The following is a 22,798-nucleotide window of genomic DNA, read 5'->3' on the forward strand; positions in this document are numbered from 1 at the left end:
TACTTATGACTTGCTACGTAGGGTCTACGACGCTCGCCGCGGCCCGCTACGCATGCTACGCGCACTGTCGCGTAGGCTATACGTAGTTATTATAGCTAAAAAATAAAAATATTCATAAATAATGAATTAGAATTTAATTTGAGATTTAACCAGAATATTCGTTTTTAGATAGGTTCAACTTAAATGATTATTATTTTCATAAAAATCAATTTTAATATATAATCCGAGTTAAATTAGTGAACAGAAAATATTATGTACCTATTTCATTAAAATTTAACTGAACTGAAAACTGATTGTATTTCGCATACCTACATGATAAAAAGGCGACACGCAAAAAACGTTAGAGACTATCAAAAGCGTTGCCCAAACCGCTGACAAAACATAATCACAAATTCTCATAGGCCACGGTCACTACAGAGAGGATGTGTTATCTCCGCGTCAGCCTAACGTTACATAGTAATCAAATAAACGCCGACTTTTACTTCACCAACAATGTAACAACTCGAATAAATCGTTACACGTCGCTCTCAATGCGATTTCACGAATTTTTCATCCGTAATAATGGTCGGAAAATCAATTAAACTTCACCAATAAAATATCTAATTGCACACCAAAAATTAAGGCGAAACCGTAAAAACCTCAAAGCAAACATTTCTAGATCGTAAAAGGTGATGAATGGAGGGTTCAAGATCAGGCAATGCTCCGGGAGCGGCGCGCGCGCCTGTCCGAACGCCCGCGCCATCTTGTGGGCGGGGCCACACAGATGCTCATCTTCCTTTTTACTTCGTATTCCCTGAAAACGCTGCGTGGGAAAGAGAGGAGTAGCTTCGGATTTTGGAACGTTGAGTTCAACACATTTGTCATGTTTCCCATATACCTTGTGAATTATTTTTGAAATTGGAAGCAGCTGTTTAACGATATCTACTAAAATGTTGAGTACAAATCGAGTAGGTATGTGGTTTTATAAGTATGTAGAGATACTATAATGTTTTAACTTTTTCGTCTGTAGATATGGAAATTAGATGGTATTGCATGAAATTTCATAGCAGCTGCACTATGTTTTCGTGTTTCATCGTAGTAAACAAAAAATACAATGATGGTTGTTTACTACAGTGGCAGTATTGTTTATGGGAAAGATCAGCAACCGCGGCCATCCTGCCTCGGCACGTATTTATAGCACCATTCGATAATAATGATTTATTTATTGTACGCGACATACATGTGACGTCACTTTAACGTACGTTTAATGGGTATACGTTAAAAATCAAAAGCTGTGAAACTGAACGATTTTATGAGGATCTAAGTCTGTCTCGCGTCATTAGTGAACTTTATCGGTTGATCTCTTTTATGTTATCTTGCCAATGCTTAAGGACTTCCCCGGATTTATTTTGATAATTATTATTTGAGTACAAAGTCCACTTAGCAAAGCTCTTATTACTTGTACTTCCTTTCATTAATGAGTTTCGGTTTAGTGTCGCACCAAAACATAACTCATTCATGACAGTCCATTATATGTGTGACTTACATCTCGGCAATAATGTTAAAGTTTATGTAATCAAGCTGTTATAATGTCTTCCTCTTGATCCTCTTCAATGGCCCGAGGAACTGCCAAACGCCATTGATTGTTTACTTTCCTGGTTTGTAAACTGAGTCGTATGGTCTTCCAATAAAGTTTGTTTTCGATTGCTCTCTTTAGTTTACACGTGTGCGAGTAAATAAATCCGGCAAGTTTAATGCAAAACTTTTGGTTTACGCTTTATGGTAAATATTTGGTGTACGTCGTATAACTGTTTTATAGTTCTAGTAAAATGTTTGGTTTAATTGTGCTAGGTCAAGAGCGGGCGTTCGACAGGCGTCCTTGCGACGGGTAAATATTATTGTCTAAGCGGGTTTTCCGCTGCTTGGGTGTTTGTATGAGTTTGTGGATGATACAGACGGGGATCCGCCAGAGCAATGACCGCACGCACATACGTGCCCACACACCCTGTCTCACCAGCCACCGCGCCTCCACCAGCCACCAGGCCTCATAGCCATAGCGCCCAGGTGCTCTCAGCAATACTGCTGAAATGTTATACTTACACAAATAAGCCACTACGAAAAGTATTCAAGTTCAACTTTACTTGGCTTCGTATTAAGAAAAGTTTTCCTAAAATTATTTCGTTGCTCAACCCAGTTAAAACGTTAAGGCCCAGATTACTTAGTAGTTACTAGGGCTAAAGCTTCAGTTAGGTGTGAGAGTTTGCGCGCGTCGGTAAGCTTCGGTTCGACGAGACGCTGGAGAGCAGAGGCGGACGTGGGAGTGGTGACGCGCGGTGGGGCGGGGCTGGGCGGCGCGGCGCGGCTCCGGAGGCGGCGCGCGCGCACTGTGAGCTCGCCCGCGCGCCGACGCACACGCGCTGCACGCATGAAGACCGAGGACCAAACCACCGAGGAGGCGGCGCGCCGCGCGCCTGCCACGCGACGCCAGGAGAAACCACCCTTCTCCTACATCGCTCTCATAGTGATGGCCATCCGACACTCGCCCAACAAGAGGCTGACGCTCAGCGAAATCTATGCGTTCCTCCAGCAACAGTTTCCATTCTTCCGCAGCTCCTACCAGGGCTGGAAGAATTCCGTTCGCCACAATCTAAGTTTAAACGAATGTTTCGTGAAGTTGCCCAAGGGGCTCGGTAGGCCGGGGAAGGGTCACTACTGGACGATCGATCCGTCGTCGGAGTTCATGTTCGAGGAGGGTTCGTTCAGGCGGCGACCGCGCGGGTTCCGTCGGAAGTGCCAGGCGTTGAAGCCGCAGTTCGGGAGCGGGAGCTACCTGTGCGGGGGCGGCGTGGCGGCGCTGCCTCCGTCGCAGCCGCCGGGCTACGAGCTGGCCGGGGGCAGCGGCGCCGGCGCGGGCGGCAGCGGGTCGCTGGAGTACGGCGCGTGCGCGTACTCGCACGCGAGCTCGGGCCAGCAGCTGGCGTACGGCGGCGAGTACTGCGCGTACGGCGCCATCAACGAGCGCGAGTGGCCGCTGCCGTACGGCGCCGTGGAGGGGGGCTACCGGCCGCCGCCCGTGTCGCCGCCGCCGCACCACGACCTGCCGGACCTCATCCCCAACTACCAGTATGCTGTAGCCAATGAACATGGTGAGTCACACATTATTATATTATTCTCCATTCACACATCTCAACTGGAGGGAACAACCTAGACCCTAGCGTTGAGTCTTTCTTCTAGAGACATTTGTGCAAGCAGTATCTGCAATGGTCCTTCAGTGGACCGTTGTTACCTATCGAAAGATGGGAAATCATTTGATTTCTGTCCATGTACACCTGGGGTAGTTGATAAGACGACTTACTGACCGATAGTTGTTCAATACAATAATATTTATTTAATCAACAATTGTGCATATCCAGTTCGACTGGGTGAACTTCTGTGGTAGAAGCAGAAGTGACTTACCTACCATACCTATACTTACCTTTATGTACTTTAACTTCACGTGTGACCTACTGATTACAATTTACTTACACGAGCGGATACCGTCACCTTTATTCATTCCTAATAGGAAAGCACGGATGGACCGCATATTTTTTACTCGTTTAGAAGAGAAAACAAAGTCATCAATAAGTTTGTGGTCACATGATGACGAACATGACCAACATACATTCGTAAACAAAAACACACACTTTTTTTAAACAAATATTTTATTTATGCTATGAAAATGTTCTGCAGCAATTACAAAATAGGTATTTTGTGCCCAATTTCATTGTGAAAATCATCAAAAAAAAACAGATTCTTCAACATTTATACATATATATAATTTAACATGTTTATACGTATAAATATTTACGTGATGTTCAGAATTGGCTTCCGTCAGCGGTTTCACCCGCATTCAATGGAAACTACTCCGCGCACTCGGCAAAAAAATGGTCTACAGCCTTTTTCGATAAACAGACTATCTAACACTGAAACATTTTTTCAAATAGGACCTGCAGTTCCCGAGATTAACAAATTCTGACAAACAAGCTCTTCAGCTTTATAATACTGGCAAAGATTTATTTCTAACCGAGGAAAATTGATGATTAGAAGGTAAACAAAAAAAAATACGTCGACGATTTGTATATTGTTTTACTTTAGAGCGATAATTCTTAATAACTTAGCGTAAATTTATCTAAGGGGATGATTATCACACTTACTTTAGATCAATTAGCATGTTTTGGTTTTTATATCTTATTTTACACGTTTCACTTCATCCTGAACTCATACAAGGAAGAATAACATTTAAAAATACAATATTACATTGAAAGAGGCGGCTGGACTTTTACCAAGTTCATAGACAATAATCAGCGACTTCAAACTTTAAGCTAATGTCACTAAAAATTACTTTGTATTTCTAAAAAAATATTCCAAGCATAAAAACTTTAATTAAATGTAGACACTAAAATAAATAAAATGTTCATCCTATCGCGTCTAAATTACCTGAGCTTTTCAAGCGGCGCTAGTTGTCTTACTAAAACGTTTTCACGGCTGAAATTCAGTACGTAAGTCTTCAGTTCCTAGTTTCATCGTGTGCCTTGTTATGCTGGTCATAATAATGCAGTATTCTGCACTCCGTTGCATTTCATCTCTCTAGATGGCGTTTGGATCGAAATAGATCACGCTATGGTTTCGTTACCCTGAAAACATGACCCCAGCGACGCAACATCGAACCTTCAGAGATATATTTTTGTACTTTTATACGACGTAGGTTAAGTTAGATTAATCTAGGCGCCAATTGACTATGTAGGTTACGATGTGAAATTTCCACTTTTTTTTTCTCTTCAATTTTTGAGTTGACCGCCCTTATGGCGGTCCCGAAATACCTAAAAAATACCTATTTAATAGGTAAACCTATCATGGATGTTCATTCCATGAAGGTGTAACTTGAGGAAACCTAACATTTCCTCAAGTTACGTCGCGGTTTGTTACTTGAAAGTTTCTTGGGTTTTTACGCATAGATTTACATATATTTTTTAAAATTAAATATTTAAGTAATGTTTTGTCTGTCACATCATGATACCTACTTATTTAAATACATGTTATAAGTATTTATAGTGCTTACTAATAAAGTATAGCGAAGAAATTATAATTAAGACAAATCTTGATTTATTTCTCATTTAATTTTTGTAACGAAGGTTAAATATATTTATTTATTAAAGTTTAGTAGTTTATAAATCCTAAAAGTTTATTTAATTATTTCTTTTAGTATGTAAACTCATTGGAAGACTTTTAAGAGATGGTGTTATGAAATCTAACATCGATATGTACTATGTCAATGAATTCTTACATGCCTACGGGCCGAATTAATTTTAAATTGAGAACGTATTTAAAAAGTACGAAGGAGGTAAAACACACATTCTATTCGGCCAGTAAGATCGCTATAAGTACCACACGCGTCGTCTCTCATCACATACTTAGCCAGGAATTCTTGTGGAGTACTTGAGCGAAGCTACTGACATCATCTTGCTGGGTCAAGCCAGAAGGCAAAGTTCTCAAAAATATGTATTAAAAACTTACTTCGAGTCTCATAAAGCTACCTAGTGAAAAATATCCACCTCTTTTTAATTTTATGAGGTATCTTCCAGTCGTAACTTTCCATCAGAAAGGCGTAGGATTTGGTGAGGGGTGGCCGTTTTGGGGCTGCCTTTTGTAATTTTTGACGTTCAAAATATGCTGTTTTGCAGTTAAGTTTGAATATATGATTTCGACTTTGAACAAGAGCTGGGTTTTATATTAAACTGCTAAGCAGTTCAGTACGGTGTTTTACAAGGAGCGACTGCCTATCTGACCTCCTCAACCCAGTTACCCGGGTAACCCAATACCCTTTGGTAAGACTGGTTGTCAGATTGACAACGGGGTTCTGATTATCCGTAGCGACTGCCATAGATTTTCAATGACAGCAGCTCAATGACAGTGTTGGTGAGCTCAGTGTGGGATATTTTTCAGCCTTGCTAATCCTGCTGCTTGTATCCAAGCAAGGCATTTAATTGGCGTGGTTTGTGGGTTATAATGCCAATGGTAGGTCGCTAGTCCATCACTGTAGTAGGGTGCACACCACATTAGTTAGTTGTATGAAACCTATATTTTGTTGATTTTTAAAAGTTCTTTCTAGCAACATTATCGACTACCTGCTTGTATTATCATAACTTTTGATTTTGAAAACTACTTAAGTATTATCTTAGCGATGCTTACAGTTCCTTAGACTCAAGCAATGCCTAAATCAATTAAACTAGAAGTTAGTAATAAACCAAATTGTTCTACTATTAAGTTCAAGATATTTAGCTTTGTATTGTTTGGAAATAACTGCTATACCGTAATATTAATTCTAATGGTTCATCGTAGTTCGTCGTGATGTGATGACGTGACTTTTGACACCCGCCGTGTGACCATTTACACTAACTGCTCGCTGGCCATACTCAAACTACTCGTGTTGTCTATATAATTTAATATCCAGGTCCAGTGGTTACTTACGTTATACCTGCTATATTACTACTCGACCACATTTCAAATCTAAAGGATTAGAACGAACTCTGGCAGAGAGAGCATGAGCATGAGCAGTCAAGCAAGGGCAGCTTTAGCAGCGTATGCCTGGTAGCTGATTGACTTATGACTATGAAACCACCAGAAGCACCCGTACATATCTGCCTTTGCATTTGTTCTGTGAATACTTATAGGGAAGACAGCTTGAATGTTTAATATTGACTGGACTGTGTTATAGTAGATTTCCGTCCCATAGGGCTATGAGAGTGAGGGAATAGTGAGTGCACCTTTGTCTAAGCAAACGCTCATCATCTCCCCGAGCCTTTTGTCGACTATGTTGGGGTCGGCTTCCAGTTTAATCGTATGCAGCTGAGTACCAGTGCTTTACAAGGAGCGACTGCCTATCACCTCCTCAACCCAGTTACCCGGGTATAGCCCTTAGTTAGAATGGTTGTCAGACTTACTGGCTTCTGAGTATCCTTAACCTCTGCCAATGATATCGGAGCCAATGCTGGTGTACTTTAATATGTCGTGTGCAGCTGGCTGATCTCCTTACATATAGGTAAGAACAGCCGAACAATGTATCCTATGTGTTACTACTCGAGGATAGTGTAGCAGTCCATCAGTGAAATAATTGTTTCAATCGGTTCATGCGCAAGGCCATTATCGACATTTATATGTTTTCCTAAGCACAAGTGTTTCATCATCAACATACAGACTCCAGGCTGTTTTGGGATGTTTCTTAAAACCTACAAAGCTTTTTTCTGCCCAACCAAGGAATCGAATCTGAGATGAGTTAGAAGCCTGTTAAAAGTAAAAATGATAAAGATAAAGATAAATTTATTTGTTTAAAACATATGTTATAAAGGTGTTAAAAAAAGCCTTTGTCTTGATATGATTATATTATAATGTTTATGTTGTTTATATTTATATTATTATTTTCTTTGTACATAGAGGTCCATACATACCTACTTACTCGTAAAGTCGTGGTGGCCTTAGGTCTAGTTAGTGGTGGAGGGTAACGAACAAACTTTTCATACATGAGTGAGTGTGGGTTCTATTCCAGATCTAATGTAGGTACTTTCTAAGTATATCTTGGACATTAATGACTGCATTTCGGAGGACAAGACAAACTGTGGCCCCAGGTTACAATTTGAACATCTTTGGCAGTCGTTACTGGTAGTCAGAAGCCAGTAGGTCTGATGACCAGTCTTACCTGGGGGTTTTGAGTTGCCCGGGTAACGGGTTGTGGAGGTCAGATAGGCAGTCGCTACTTGTAAAACACTATTACTCAGCTGTATTCGGTTAGACTGGAAGTCAGCTCCAACTTGGTTGGGAAAAGGCTAGGCAGATGATGATGGCATGTTCTACATATTATAGGTACATACTTACTTCTGATAATTCTTCTTACCTCCAGCCTTGTCAATCCGTTATGTTTTAACACAAAATAACTCATTACATTAAACAAAAGAATAGAGTTTTTTAAGAATTAAAAGACTTAAAGGAAATTACAGAGTTTTAGGTACTTATGTTTCAATACATAGTATTTTTACCCTAAATCGATTCCCCACATTGATTTCCCCTTGTAACTGGGTGAGGCGGTCAAGTATGCGAGTGGACATGTAAAACACTGGTACTCAGCTGCATTTGGTAAGACAGCACATAATTTTGAAAAGACTAGGCAAATGATAATGATTATGGATTTTAGGAAAAGGCTAGACGGATGAAGGTGACGTGGGCAGTCTTTCGATAAGGAATTAACATATGAGTGAATAAGTATCAAGACGAAAGCAAATGTAAGCATTTTAATAAAGGCTTTTCTTGAGCATATTTCTCGTTATTGACGGTCAGTTCCGATTGATTCTTCCGTTCTAAGCTTGAGAATCATTTTTGTCTGACATCTTCATACAAAAATGCAAATTAATTAATGAGTTGTTGTGAGTAAATATTTTATTAGCGAATTACAATAAATTATGATTTATACTTACGTTTACTTACTACATTCGTTTCTTGTAGAGCTTATTTCAAGGGCTAAACATTATGTTATGTCTTCCCCACCTTTTAGGATTATCTTAAAAAAAAACAAATTGATAACGTCTTTCTCTTTCAGATGTCGGTTAAAAAATACCAAATGTAGTTTAAATGGGCTCAGTATTTTTTTTCTATCTCAAGGCATGTTTAAATTCTTAACATTGTCATATCCTATACATATACGATACATTTTATCTGGCGCCAGTTCTAATTTCACCCGGACTTCATAACCAAAAGGAGCCAAGAGCTAGTCCTAACAATGCACTGGACTAGAAAAGTGAAAGTACTCGTCACATCCCTCACCCACACATTCAAACCTAACATTACATGACGACGATGACGTACACGGTACACGCACACATTATAAATTCTAGCTTATAAAATCTAGCTCTTATCAGTCTAGACTCCTAGTATCTCGGTTCTGTATAACTGAGTCTAATCAATACTGCAGTAAACTAATGGGGGCGCTGTACCAAAACGTGCAATGTATTGATTGCTTCGTCTGGCCGAGGTACTAGGATACTATGATAATGCAGGAGATCTCAAAAGCTGCGTTGGAGGGCTATTTAACCTAGCATAGATCCTGGCCCTGGGTATAGATTTGGAGTCTCTGAGTGGCTGGTAAGTTTCTTGAGCCAATTTCTTTCGAATTTAGAATTAGAGATATGTTTTCAGTCTTAATTCAAAAAGCTAAGACAATTTCCACGGTCCTTATCGGCGTAATCGCAATACTTTTCTTTATAACGACAGCTTATAACCTTATAAACAAAAATTAAATTGCTGAACTCTGGAAAATTACTGAAATGTAAAACAAGGTTTCTTACTCAGAAACTTTTTATGTTGAAGTTCACAGCACATATAACTTTACGGAAGTAACTTTACGTATTTTTACCAACTCAGTTAAGTTGTGTTAGCAAACTTCCGAAATTCCTTTTAATTTATTTAAGCAATTTTCTGCGAATGGCATTATTAATCATGGCTACCATTTTTCAACCCTTTCCGCAAAAAAGGGGTTTTTAAACCAAGTTGGCGACTTTTAAAACAATCTTCTGGCTTGTTTCGACTTCACAACTACTAGTAGGTCAAACTTTTTAATGTTTTTTTAGGGTTTGAAGTCAAATAAGAATCCTTATAGTTTCACTATGTTTATCCGTCAGTCCACGGTTCATCTCAGTGACCATTAATTCTAGAAAGCTCAATTATGGCACTAATGTGTGTATATAGGTATATCAATCTCATCGACGAAAGCCGCCCCTTATACAGAAAGCGGGGAGTGATTTTATTTCATTACAACCCTGACGTGCATATTGTGGGATAAAAGTTTTAACAAACTTTTCAGGTTGGTTGGGTTTACTAAAATTATTTTTTGACAATGCCAATATTTTCGGAAATAATTGCTTCAAGGGTAAAAAGATAATTGCCGCTCGTCCATCTTTTGAAAAGCAATCTTTAAAAATATGAAACAGATCTCAAAAGTAAAACTTTATAAAAAAAATCTTGGAAAATCATATTTTAAACTATATCACTGAAGTAAATTTATAATTTCACCTTAGGTATATACAGGCATTTTTTAAAACTTAGTTTATATATTTAATCACTCTGAACGTATCTCCTTTCAAATAAAAAAATCGGTTTACACAGTCCAAAATTACTGCCGAAAACCCGTCTAGTTTGTTCAACAACTGCCGTTCCCAATATTCGAACTATCTATTGTTTTGTTTATCAGCGATAGGAATTTGACATTTTTCTATCTCTGTAAATAGAGAGAGGTAATAGCCCTAAACCAATTTTCCGCACCAGTTCAAAATTTCAAACTAGATGGCGTTGATCAAATTAAGCAAATCCTAGATCGCAGAAAATTCGAGCAATTTTAATGAAAATGTCTTCGTGATCATCCTTAACTTGAATATAGTTTTTTTTTTCAGTTTGGTTAGTCTCTCGTTGGCATGGGTCGGTCGTTTGTTATACACATAAAGTATTTTTTTATCTTCGGTATTAGGTAAGTCAATGTAAAACACTGGTACTTAGCTGAATCAGCCGACCCCAACATAGCAGGGAAGATGATTTCTTCTTGCTCTTGATGTGTGGGTTAAATACCTGAAGTTGAAAAAGTATTAGTTTGCGTTCTATTACATTGATTGCGTTAAATAGAGTAACATTGTGGGTAAAAATTGAACCTGTTATGTGCTTTCTAGTTTCACAAGCTTTCCCTATTTCTCTGTTGGCAAACGACATTGATCAATGTTCTGCCATCCATGGTTTTGTACGATGGAGTAACAAACAAAATATATTATTTCTTAGAAGCTGTAAGCGATAACTACCACTTAAAACCTCAAACGATTGGCACCTACTTGAAAATGTTCTCAAGCGTGAGCTCGTCTTAAAATAATTCAAAGGTTAAGTTTCAAGTACATAGTTTCATTAGTCTGTCACGTAATTAAGATTATTTTTAATTTGTCGATAATTTGATAAGTTCTGGAAACAACTATTTAAGTCCTTTTTTGAAAGCAAAGTAAGTTTGTAACTTTAGGGTATGAGCGTAGAAATAGAGTTTCGTAAATCAAAACGTAATGAACGACACTTCTTTGCGCTTTTGTCAAAGTTAATTTAAAATCTACTATCGGAAAGAGTCTAATTTTAAAATAATGCAGCTGTTTTCCCGCAATTTCACCCGCGTCCGGAACTAATGCCCGTACCGGGATATCGTTAACCTATGTTACTCGGGTAGAGCGTAGCTTTTCAGCAGTGAAAGAATTATTCAAATCACTTAAGAAATTTCGACGGCTTTAGGGCAGAAACAGAAAGACGGTTAATTCTATCTTACCCTTACTCTTTTACACACTACAAAATTCCGACTAAACCATCCGAAAATACAGTGCGAAATTAACACAAACAAATCCGAGCACATCGCCAAACTGCCAGCATGGCGTCCGATTAAGGCGCAGCGTACATAGACGGCCAATAAATACAGACTCCTGCGCAGGGCCGGATAATCGCCCAGTTTATAGCCGCCCATGTGCGCAGGCCGGTTTCTTAGAAGCTTGGAACTCCCTTACGACCCATAAAATGTGGTATAACATGTGCAGTTGCAAGGCAGACGCTCTGATGCATCTCTTAAAGGTCGGTTCTTCGTTTTACATAAACGATTTGTATCATTGTTTTGTGTTTACTTTCGAAGTTGGTTTTTGCAGATTATTCAAATTTGGATAGAAGGGATAATCATTTATCACTGCATTACGGATCACCCTATCATATTATGCTATCTTCCCGTGGCCAAATGGCTCACTAGTAGTTACACATAATTAAGATTCCAAGATTTTCTTACATACATACAAAGTTACAAGCAAAGCTGATATAAGCGTGTCAAAAATTGTTTTCCATAGCTGTTTATATAATTTTTACTGTGTAGTATTTTTTTACTTGAAATAAGCACTATTTGATGTGCATTTCTTATGATACTTTCATATAATTAGGAAAATATCTGTAATAGGTTTTCCTTTTATAAAATAGATATTGATTCCATAAGTGTAACTATGATGCTCTTTGTCACCAATACCTATGTTTTATTATTAAACGTAAATAAATAATTATGGCCAGCATAAAGTACGTTATCGAGGAAGGCTGTAGGCTACTTATGTGGGTGCGCGGGTAGTTCCCACGGGACGCGGGTGAAACCAGTGGCCGAAGCTAGTTACTGATAAGAACGTCTTGACCTCTTAATTTTGGTACCAATGCTAAGTAGTACCTACTTGAAATAAATGAGTGTTGTAAGATGATCTATCACATCCTTGTGAAAAATTGTGAATGCTGAGTGCGACAGCCCAATAATTAAGATAAGGGTACATTCTTACGATACCTACGTATCTACCTATGCATTGGGTTACTTAGCTTAAGTTGAATAAACACCATTTCAGCTGTAAGCTGTAATATTGACTTTGGAATGTTACATATAATTGTGAAAGCTTAATCTAGGCTTATCAGTATTTTACTAGTCTTAACTTAACTAACTAGTCGTAACTTAACTTAACTAGTATCCTACTAGTTAAGTATCGTCCACCCTTATTGTGATAAATCTTCAGTTGGATTTCTGATACCAGGGCTTGCTAGGTGATTAAACCTGCAGCTCACTCGATAAGAAGAAGGTTGTGAAAAATATATAAGTATTTTTTTATCGGGAGGTAAATAGTAAAACTTGATTTCTCCCATACTTATCCCATAATGACTGATAAGGAACATAGGCTTTATTTGGTAACAGAGGTAACTATATTAGCAATATTAATCTGAAGAGTTTGTTTAAAAGCGCTAATCTCAAGAACCACCGGACTGGTTTGAAAACTTCAGGTCTCTTTCCGTGTTAATTAGCCCAATTATTATTATTGATGAAGGATATAGATTACTTTTTTTAAACGGGAGGGTGGATTAATTTCCCTAGTAGGATTATGCTGAAACCGCTGGTAAAAGCTAGTTAGACATATCAGTGCACATATTTTGTCATCATTACATTACGTAGTGTTTAAAACAAAGTAGTTTTTTCTGTCCCCGTTGTATGTTTAAATCTTCAAAACTACGCAACCTTTTTACATACCTTTTTTTTATAAGTAGAGTAGGTAATTAATGAGGAAGTTTTATATGTATAATTAAAATAGGTACTGTTGACCCGTGTGAAGCCGGAGAGGGTCGTTGGTTAGTTATAAAAATAGTTCCAGTCCCTGAATCCAGACAAGACAAGAGCATAGAACCTACATACGTTACTGAAAGTTACGCGCCTGAGCACAAAAAGATCATAAAATATAAAAGTTCCTGAGAGAGCGTGGTGATGTATTTTAGTTTACGTGTGATAATGGCGCTGCGTACGCGCAGCTACGCGTCTGATGTGTTTACACGAACGCCCGTTTGTTCAAACCGTTTGATCTTTATAAATGCAATAGGTATTTCAAAAATATCGCCGTCGGCGGAACTCTAACGCTGGCTTTAATAAAAAAATCGAGAATGATTTTAAGAACGACAACCTTGATTCTGTGTTTATGCTCGCCTATGGGTGCTCGGTTTATGAGCATTTTTTGATTTAACGTAACTGACGTGTGTTTGAAAATTTTATTTCAGTACATTCGTTGTACGGTTAGAGGTGGGCTGTCCCTAGCAAGTTGACGGGGATGAGTAAGACTCAAATTTCTCGAAAGATGAGGTGTATTTTAATTTACGATTGCGAGTGAAGCCGCCGTTTATTTGTACGATCGCGATTACTTTTGTTTCTGCGAAGTAACCAACTTTGTATTAGTCACTTTGGATCGCACTAATGGACTCGATTTCCTGTTCTTGATTAAACGTTTATTGTATACAAAGTCTTTTAGAGCTAGATACTTGAAATATAATGCAATTTTTGTTATGTAGGTTCAGATATTCTATTTATGTCTATTGTTTTGAGAGAACTTTTATTAGTAAATACCATATCAATACTTAAATACCTATCCCTATAAAAAAAAATATATATATATAATAATAAAAAAAAATTGCGGTGGCCTAGTGGGTAAAGGACCAACCTCTCAAGTATGAGGGCGCGGGTTCGATCCCAGGTCAGGCAAGTACCAATGCAACTTTTCTAAGTTTGTATGTACTTTCTAAGTATATGGTACTCAGCTGAATCCGGTTAGACTGGAAGCCGACCCCAACATGATTGCGAAAGGGCTCGGAGGATGATGATGATGACTTAAATACCTATCCTACAAGACGCTTTCACATCAGCTGGTTTTCCATTCGGCTTTTTATATGCGACACATTCCAGACGACAATAATCCCAACGGAAAAAAACCCGTTCGTATGAAAACGTTATCATTATTTTGATAAGTTTTCATGCTCTACCGCTCCTGAAACAAACGAATCTAGAATTACGATTATATGTTCTTTCATACACACAACATAGGTATTCAGTCCTCTAGTCTGATTGTTAAACAATTTCTTTCTTTTTAGTTATGTTCCTTTAATAACTGGGCTTATTGATACATTTTGTTTTTAATTTTTATTTTTTTTTAACAAAACGCTGCTGTCAGACTATCACGTTTATATTCATTTCAGAAGTAGGCCAATCGATTGGCGTATTTACAGTATATACATGGCTAGTACGCAAGCGTGTGAAACTAGTCGCGAATAGATTGGAATTCACTTTTTATACAAAGTCTTCCGATGTATACAGCAGCAGTACGCAAATACTCGCATATATTTTGTAGTGGCCAAAGTATCTTGCTTTGTTCCATAATATACAGTGCTAGTCCGCATACTAATCGTGTATACATTGGAATAGGCGCGAAAAACTTTACGATTCCAATCTATTCGCGAGCAGTTGCATGCTCGCCATTTTGATTAAAACACGACCTAGCATTTAATGTTAATTTAAATATTAATCATGCTCGTTCAATTTAAAAACATTGTATTAAAAATTGAAATTAGTGACGAAAACGAATCGCTGCAAAACCGACTCCACGTAGTCTTGTCTGCCCTACCCCTAGAGTGCAATTCAAAACCGCGTAGGCGCGGAGGGGTGAGGTGGCCTGCGAGGTGCGGTGGTGAGCGTGAAAACCATCTGCGACGATAAGCTCGCATGGGACCGCCGGAGCCCCGCAGCACCGGAGCCGTGACAGAAGCTATGCTTGCTGCATGTTGCTTGCTTACATTTTAAACGTACTGAGTTAAAAAATTATATATTTTATGATGTCATTTAATAGTATTTTAGAAGTTTACTGTTAGAATGCCTGCTAAAAAAGATGCTAAAAAATAACCATCATGCTGAGTTGTATTTAGAGTGGTTTACTTAAAAGATAACTAGTGGCTAAGATACTATTATTTAGATGCTCGTTAATTGTGGCTGACTTAATAATTTAGAAGGCAACATACATTTTTGGGGGCGAATAATAATATTAAAAAGAAGCCTGTTTAATTAGCACTTTAAATAAACAAACTCAGATTCAAAGCCATTTTTATTTAATGCTTTACCTAATATAAATTTTGTATAGTTAAATTTGACCGTGTACAAATTGGAAAGATGCATGTGCACGTCTAAGCTACGAATTATACGCGAGCAGTACGCAAAATTCATGTATACTTTGAAATCACAAATTAAAAAACAGCATTACAAAGTATCAGCGAGCAGTTTCCTATGGATGCGTTTTGGCTATGTACACTCTGTAAATACGCAATCGATTGATAGTATCTAGGTTAATTTTACGAAGCTTCATGTTGCAAAGAGCAGCTTTTTGAGCACTGATAATTTTCACAGAGTAAGTACATAGTGTCATGAACAAAGTTTATTTTCAGATTTTTTTCCATACCTATATTATTACCGTTCAATTTACATCTATGTTAGTAGAAAAAAAGGGTCCGTTCATTAATATACATACATGATAGTAGAAAAAAGCGTCAAAAATTCATCCCCATCGCTGTCAACTGGGAGCGTGCCCAAGAGGCTGGCTGCATTACCTCGTTGGATCGCCATGCTGATCCTTTGTCCGATGTAACAGCCAGCCTTTTGGTCACGAGAAGCGTCCACCAGCCGCATATCGTACGCAGTTAATTTTGAATTCTTCAAATACCGAACAGCATTTTCCGGTGTCAGTTAAAACAGTTGTTTCTCTAAATAACACATCTTCAGTATTGTTCTATTTTGTATTCGATATGTTATGGACCATGTGATTAATTCGGGCATTATAAATAATGCCCGAGCATTATGAATAATGTCTAGCTTTATCGGGCCACGTGATTAATAACTATCTTAACTTCATTATTTATCACATTGCACGGGCATTATTATATTGCTACATGATAGTTGGGCAATTTGATAATAAAGCTATATTTTATGCGGTGCGAGGGTGGCAGTTGTTCTAATAAATAAATTCTGTTACTTGCTACATATTTTATGATTATTGTTTTAAATAAAATAGAACATATAGTTCTATTTTAATGGAAAATTACAAGTCTAGCCACAAAATTATTAATTGGACTATTGTCATCTGATTTACTAACTCGGCCTCGTTTTTCTTGATCTCATTTTTCTTGACTCGTTTTTTTTATGGTAGAATTTAATTTGGATTCAAAATATTGTATTAAAAATTGAACTTAGTGACGAAAACGAATCGCTGCAAAACCGACTCCACGTAGTCTTGTCTGCCCTACCCCTAGAGTGCAATTCAAATCCGCGTAGGCGCGGAGGGGCGAGGCGGCCTGCTCTGCAGTGGTGAGCGTGAAAACCATCTGCGACGATAAGCTCGCATGGGACCGCCGCCGGAGCCCCGCAGCGCCGGAGCCGTGACAGAAGCGATGCTTGCTGAATGTTGCATGCTTACTTCCATGCTGGGTCAATTAATATGGGATGTGTTATGTTAAAAAAATGAAATTAAATATGTTTGTATTACTTTGCCCAAAAGGTCACGGGCAATATGTATAGTGCCCGGTCAATTTGATTATTTGAATAATTATTATCAAATTGCACTCTCATATTGGGCATTTTTCATAATGACCGGGCATTATGTATACTGCCCAATTTATCACTTGGTCCATAACAGATATAAATAACTCGTGTAATTGACACAGATCGATGCATTTGACTCGACGTGTGCGGTCCGATTTGAAATCGATTCCCGACGGGTAACGAGGGTGCATCCAGTAACAATGTAATGAGAAAAAAGAAAAATTGTTGTCTGATTGCTTCGCGCTTTAAGTAGATTTTTTAAATCAATAATATTCATTCTTTCGTTTCCTGTAATGTTACATACATATATGCTAATTTCATTTTTACTTTTTTTTATTCAAGTTAGAGTAAGACATTTCGGTCTACTTACATAAACTTGCCTTAAATACAGAGATCAAACTAGAGCAAAACGAGTTCTAGTAGCTTTACCTTCTACCATAATGTACTTATCAAAAGACTTTTAGATTTTTTTATTATTTATAATCATTACTAATTTTTAACTTAATAACGCCAATATTTTGATACTAATATTCGTCACATAGTTAATGGGTGGTCCCTCGCAACAGATTTAGCTTCTACCATAAACACGCAAGACAAAAAAAAAACTAAAAAGCCGAACGTGGCTGATTGCAGTTGCGCCTAAGACCTGCTAAAAAAATCAACCCTTTCATATGGCAACCTTGACCTTCAAAAAAAGAGGTTACTTTTTACAACAGACCGACAAAAAACAGCAATATAAAAAAAAAACTTTGCCAGTACTCGTACTATCAAAAATTTTTACGATTGACTTTTTCAGCATTTTTTTATTACTGTAATCACTACCGGTATAATTTCCCTACGGTAATAATTTCCTTAGCTAATAAAATAGGTATCACAAAAGTATGTATCTACAATTTTACTAATTCAAACAGTTTTATAACGGCAATGAAAAAATATACAGTCGTTACAGTATTTTATTTTCTTGTAATTTTCATCGTTTCACGTGTAAACTCCGCCGTTTTGTTTCAAGGGTTAAAATTATCATCTACTTAGCCTTTTCCCAACTATGTTGGGGTCGGCTTCCAGTCTAGCCTAGGCTGAATACCAGTGTTTCACAAGAAGCGACTGCCTATCCGACCTCCTCAACCCAGTTACTCGGGCAATCAAATACCTCTTAATAAGACTGGTTGTCAGACTCACGGGCTTCTGACTACCCGAAACGACTGCCAAAGTTGTTCAATGATAGTTTCAAGGGTTATTATTAAAGATATAATTTCTCTTATTTAGGGAGGATCGATGGCGCAATACCAGATTACCTTTCAACGTTTGTGACTTGAAAGATTTTCGTCCTACGATGATAACTATCAGGTATTATGAGATCTTCAACTTTGTGTCACCGCGAATTGTATCTATCTTGTGTTCAAAGCAATCCGAGTGTAATTCGTCATTAGGCTTCACAAACATTAACTTATGTGGGAGCTTCTCTTCAGTAACGCAAGTTTGTAGTTACGCTGAACTGCACAAAACTCGGATTCCTTTGTTCTTCGTGTTTTCTGGAATATTGCGTCTTCGTGAATCCTTAATGCCTGCCAAACTCATGAACTTGAATCGATCGCTTATCGTTTCAGATATTCTTACATTCACACACATCCGACGTCGTAAATGAATCTAATTAGGGAAACGTGCATAGACTAATATAAAACGAATTATCCAGTTTTATTGCTTCAATGACATAAAAAATATTTTGATTACTATCATAAATTTGCGGCATTCGGGATTCACATAATTCGCTAGCGAACATATTACATTTGTAAATTGAATTTTATGTGCAATAGCTGTGCGACTTATGCGAATTCTTTTATATCTGCTCCAGGAATAGTTGGCGCTGTATGTACCTGCGTGTGCCACTTAAATCCTAATAAATCTATAGTTAAACTGTTAAAGTAATGTAATTCGGTGTCGGTCGGCGCGGGCGCGGCCGCCCCGGCGCGCATCTCTCGTCGCCTGCCAACTTGAGAGCAATTTATCCCATTGCCGAGGCCCTCTCCCTGGCGTAATCTATGGCCTTTACAAAGCGATGACAACTAACGGAATGTGAGCTTATGATCGTCCGTACAGTACAACACTTCTATTTTTCATTATAAAAGTCTTTCATAAACAGTTAAATAAGAAACAGTTTTAGCATTCTCGGAAGTCGAAACAGTGCCCGCAATATATGTATTATCAAAAGTAAACTATTGAAAAAATATTGATAATCTTCTGCTGTCTCACTCAACAAAGTAGAAATGATGAATGTCGTAATCAAACAATTTCATTTCAGAATTTATATTGTGGTTTCCACAAAATTCTGAGAATAGTTTTGTATCGAGAGATATTGGGATACTATTGCTTGCATATACATATGTAGACTGGATGGAGTTCTTAGAAAATTTTATGTCGAAGTAAAATTTTATTCCTAAAGGCGGGCAATTGGTTGGTGTTGCTAGTTTGTTTAACTTACGTCGATTAGGTGGTGCACGTGGCCGCTAACAGACGAGGCACAGGCGGCGCCGCGGTGGGAACCAGTGGAGCGCAATTATAGCCTAACATCCACATATTTTATGAGAACACGCGTGTATGTGAGGTTTTACGCCGGCTCCACATTTATTATCATCGCGTTGTCAGTACTGCACTGGTTATTTTTTTCCACAGAGATCGTGGTTTACCGAATCTGTATAGTTGTCTACGGAACATATGTTTTTGTTAATTGGTCGTTGTTTTATCATTTATTTTACGAAACTGATCTCTTTTTATTGTTGCAAACCCATCTACGTGTCTTCGTACCTAACTGCTGAATTACTTACATAAGCTTTTGATTCGTTAATATGCAATAATATTTTCATAGCCTTTTGACCACTCCCATGCGCCGGTTTTAGATCCAAGCTACTATATTCTATATTGGTACCTCTATAGATTCTAGTGTATTCAGAAAGTACATAAAATAGAAGAGGGATTCTAACCTTTAAGAGCCGTTTCCAATATTCTGTCTATCCGTTGTTTTGTATTCTAAAGATATGTGTCTACGCCTACAACTTTTTTAATAGCAAAACGAGCATTAATGTTTCGATCGCGTTTCACTTTTTTAACAAATGTCAATTCCTAAGTGGGTAGATTTTTTCTTACTCAATACGATCGTCACGAACTCGGCTCTGCTGCTTGTAATTTGTCTTAAATTCATAATCTACTATCTACACTAATATTATAAAGAGGAAAACTTTGTTTGTTTGTTTGTTTGGTTGTAATGGATATGTTACGGGTAAAGCTAGAAGGTGGAGTAAACCTAGGTTTACCCGGGTTGACTTAGTATTACCCAGGCTTCTTGGGTAAAGTCCGAATAATAAGTAAAATTAATTTTACATTCTGAGTTTACCCATGTTCACCTAGGTCTACCCAACTCTGACTGGGTAATGTTAGGTGTTGCGTAATTTTCGAGCCCGTGGCGTTATTCTAAAAAGGTTTAATTGCAAAACAGAATGTGCCACAAAGAAGTGTTCATGCAAAGCTGCAAGAAAATTGTGCAATTCTAAATGTCACAGCAGTTTATCTTACTCAAATAAATAATTTCAATTTGAACAACAACGACCGTTATTAGTTTTTTTCTATTAAAGCTATTAAGTTTATGCTCTTCAATAGCCTGTGTAGGTATGTTTTTGTAATATATTATAAATGTTAAAAATGACCTTGGATTTTCATTTCACTAATAAATTAGACAATTTTTTTACATTACCCAGTCAGAGTTGGGTAGACCTAGGTGAACATGGGTAAACCCCGAATTAAAATTTATTTTACTTATTATTCGGACTTTACCCAAGAAGCCTGGGTAATACTAAGTCAACCCGGGTAAACCTAGGTTTACTCCACCTTCTAGCATTACCCGTAACAGATATATCAAAAAAAACTCAAAAACCGATTTTAAATATTCTTTCACCATTAGAAAGCTATATTATCTGCGAGTAACATAGGCTATATTTTATCCCTGTGCGGGCAGTAGCTCCCACGGGACGCGGGTGAAACCGCGGGAAAACGGCTAATTATACGTAATTTCAAGATATTCAGGGTTTTACATTACTTGTATGGGGTAACATCAAAATTCTATCTCTAATAATCTTGAGAATGGCTTTAAGTATTTTCAAACTTCTATCTGTCCCTTTAAGCGTCACAAAAATAAAGTTCCCTTATCATTTATACTTGTATATATGTATATACTTGTGTATAAAGTATACGAGAAAACATTATTTTATTTAATATTATAGGTAAGCCAGCTTTAGCGAACACTTGTTTTACATACAATGTGCAATGAAAAATGTATCAACTCCACAAATACTGATGACATCATGCGCTGCGCCTCCAACGGACACATACACACATACTAATATAACATCTTTGTTCTTCAGGCTCAGCTCCCATGTTCGCCGGCATGAGGGGGGTGCACGGCCAGATGCTGAGTGGAGGGTCCTCCATCACCGGCCTTGGAGGCTTCGGGCTGTCATCATCACTCCCAGCCCTCCCGGCTGACAGATCCAAGGTCTACTCATCACCACCACCGACGCCCTTACCTACTCTGCCTTCACCAGCCTCGGTACCTACGCCCGGTCCACCTCCTTCGTCTTATTACCAATAATTTTATTTTTTTACTTCTTTATGGATATTTTATCACCGATAGTGTGAACTTTTGTAAAGGTATGAGATTGTCTAACCGTCAGTTGCACAAAGTTACAGCTTCTTTAAATCTATTGCTGACTCTTTCTTTGGCAACAAGATAAAAAGTGTTAGCAATAGATTTAATGAAGCTTTATCTTTAATGGAGCTTTGAACAACTGACGGTAAAACGTCGCTCGCATCGATAGCTAAGATGAACGCCAAATGTAATGTTATAGTAATTATTATATTATGTATTTTTCGTCAATTTTGAAATTACTTAGTGTACCATAATTATGCTTAGTTTTATGTTAGTTGTTTAGATATTAGTTTAGATGGAAGTATTTATCATAAGAATCATCACTGAATGGTTTCAGAATTCATTTTATGTTGCTAGATTTTTACAGTACTTCTTTTTGCTTTTAATTATTGGCAAAGTCTAATGTTTATTTATCCAATCTTTTATACCTCCTCGTAGAATGAATAGCTGGCTTAATGTTATAAATAGGCAAAATATACTGTAAGACCCTGTAAATTACAGGACTTTTCAGGGCTCTAATATTGTGCCTTAATTTAAGTACAACTCCAGTAATTAAGATTATTCCATCTTACTCAATTGTACCTTTCTATTACTGAAAAAAATATAAATACTTATAAAGGGTTTTAAAAAAGAACAGTTTCTCGGTTATTGTTGTTGTGCTAAAATGTCAATATCTTGAGTTCTTTGACACTTAGGTACCCATTTTTTTAATGAAAATTGGCACCTAACTACTGTACTTGTAAACTTAATTTTATTATCTGCTTGTTACCTGACCAAATCATTTTGTTTTCACTTTGATATTTTTGCCTTGAAGTTTTCAGTTTTTTTTTTTTTAATATATGTACTTAGATGATAAATTGCAAATTCTTAATTAATTTTAAATATTCGCAGTGATCATTAAGTAGGACTTAGAGTTAACTTAAACCAGTAGGATATTATTTTATCAAAGTCATTAGTAAATTGCTAGAATAATATAATAATAGTAAGCGTACAAAAGTATTAAGTATGTTAATTATTTCATATTATGTATGTATTATTTTCTCGTGTCTAAATGAAGACGGTGTATTTTTATTAGTTGTAAGCTGTTTCTTTTTTTAAATAAACTCTTATTAATTTTA

General features: G+C 37.4%; 1 protein-coding gene across 2 annotated transcripts; it reads left to right on the forward strand.

Moving 5' to 3' along the window:
* The first annotated feature begins 1,382 nt into the window (after window positions 1-1,382).
* Window positions 1,383-22,798, forward strand: LOC110372486 (forkhead box protein F2). 2 transcript variants are annotated; one of them, XM_021329237.3, is made up of 3 exons: window positions 1,383-3,125; window positions 18,251-18,331; window positions 21,397-21,534. In XM_021329237.3, exons 1-2 carry the CDS (start codon window positions 2,405-2,407, stop codon window positions 18,298-18,300), a joined length of 771 nt encoding a protein of 256 aa, XP_021184912.3. In that variant the 5' UTR covers window positions 1,383-2,404; the 3' UTR covers window positions 18,301-18,331; window positions 21,397-21,534. The 2 variants fall into 2 exon arrangements, with proteins under 2 accessions (XP_021184912.3, XP_021184910.3); XM_021329235.3 differs by lacking the exon at window positions 18,251-18,331 and having other exon boundaries at window positions 21,397-22,798.

The sequence above is a fragment of the Helicoverpa armigera genome, chromosome 1, assembly GCF_030705265.1.
Source record: "Helicoverpa armigera isolate CAAS_96S chromosome 1, ASM3070526v1, whole genome shotgun sequence".
NCBI classification, from domain to species: Eukaryota; Metazoa; Arthropoda; class Insecta; order Lepidoptera; family Noctuidae; genus Helicoverpa; species Helicoverpa armigera.

Bases quoted from the DNA above. Each gene is read 5' to 3' on its own strand.
- LOC110372486 (XM_021329235.3), top strand. From the start codon at position 2,405: ATGAAGACCGAGGACCAAACCACCGAGGAGGCGGCGCGCCGCGCGCCT. The intron at 3,126-21,396 runs GTGAGTCACACA...TTTGTTCTTCAG, and splicing joins TGCTGTAGCCAATGAACATG to GCTCAGCTCCCATGTTCGCC.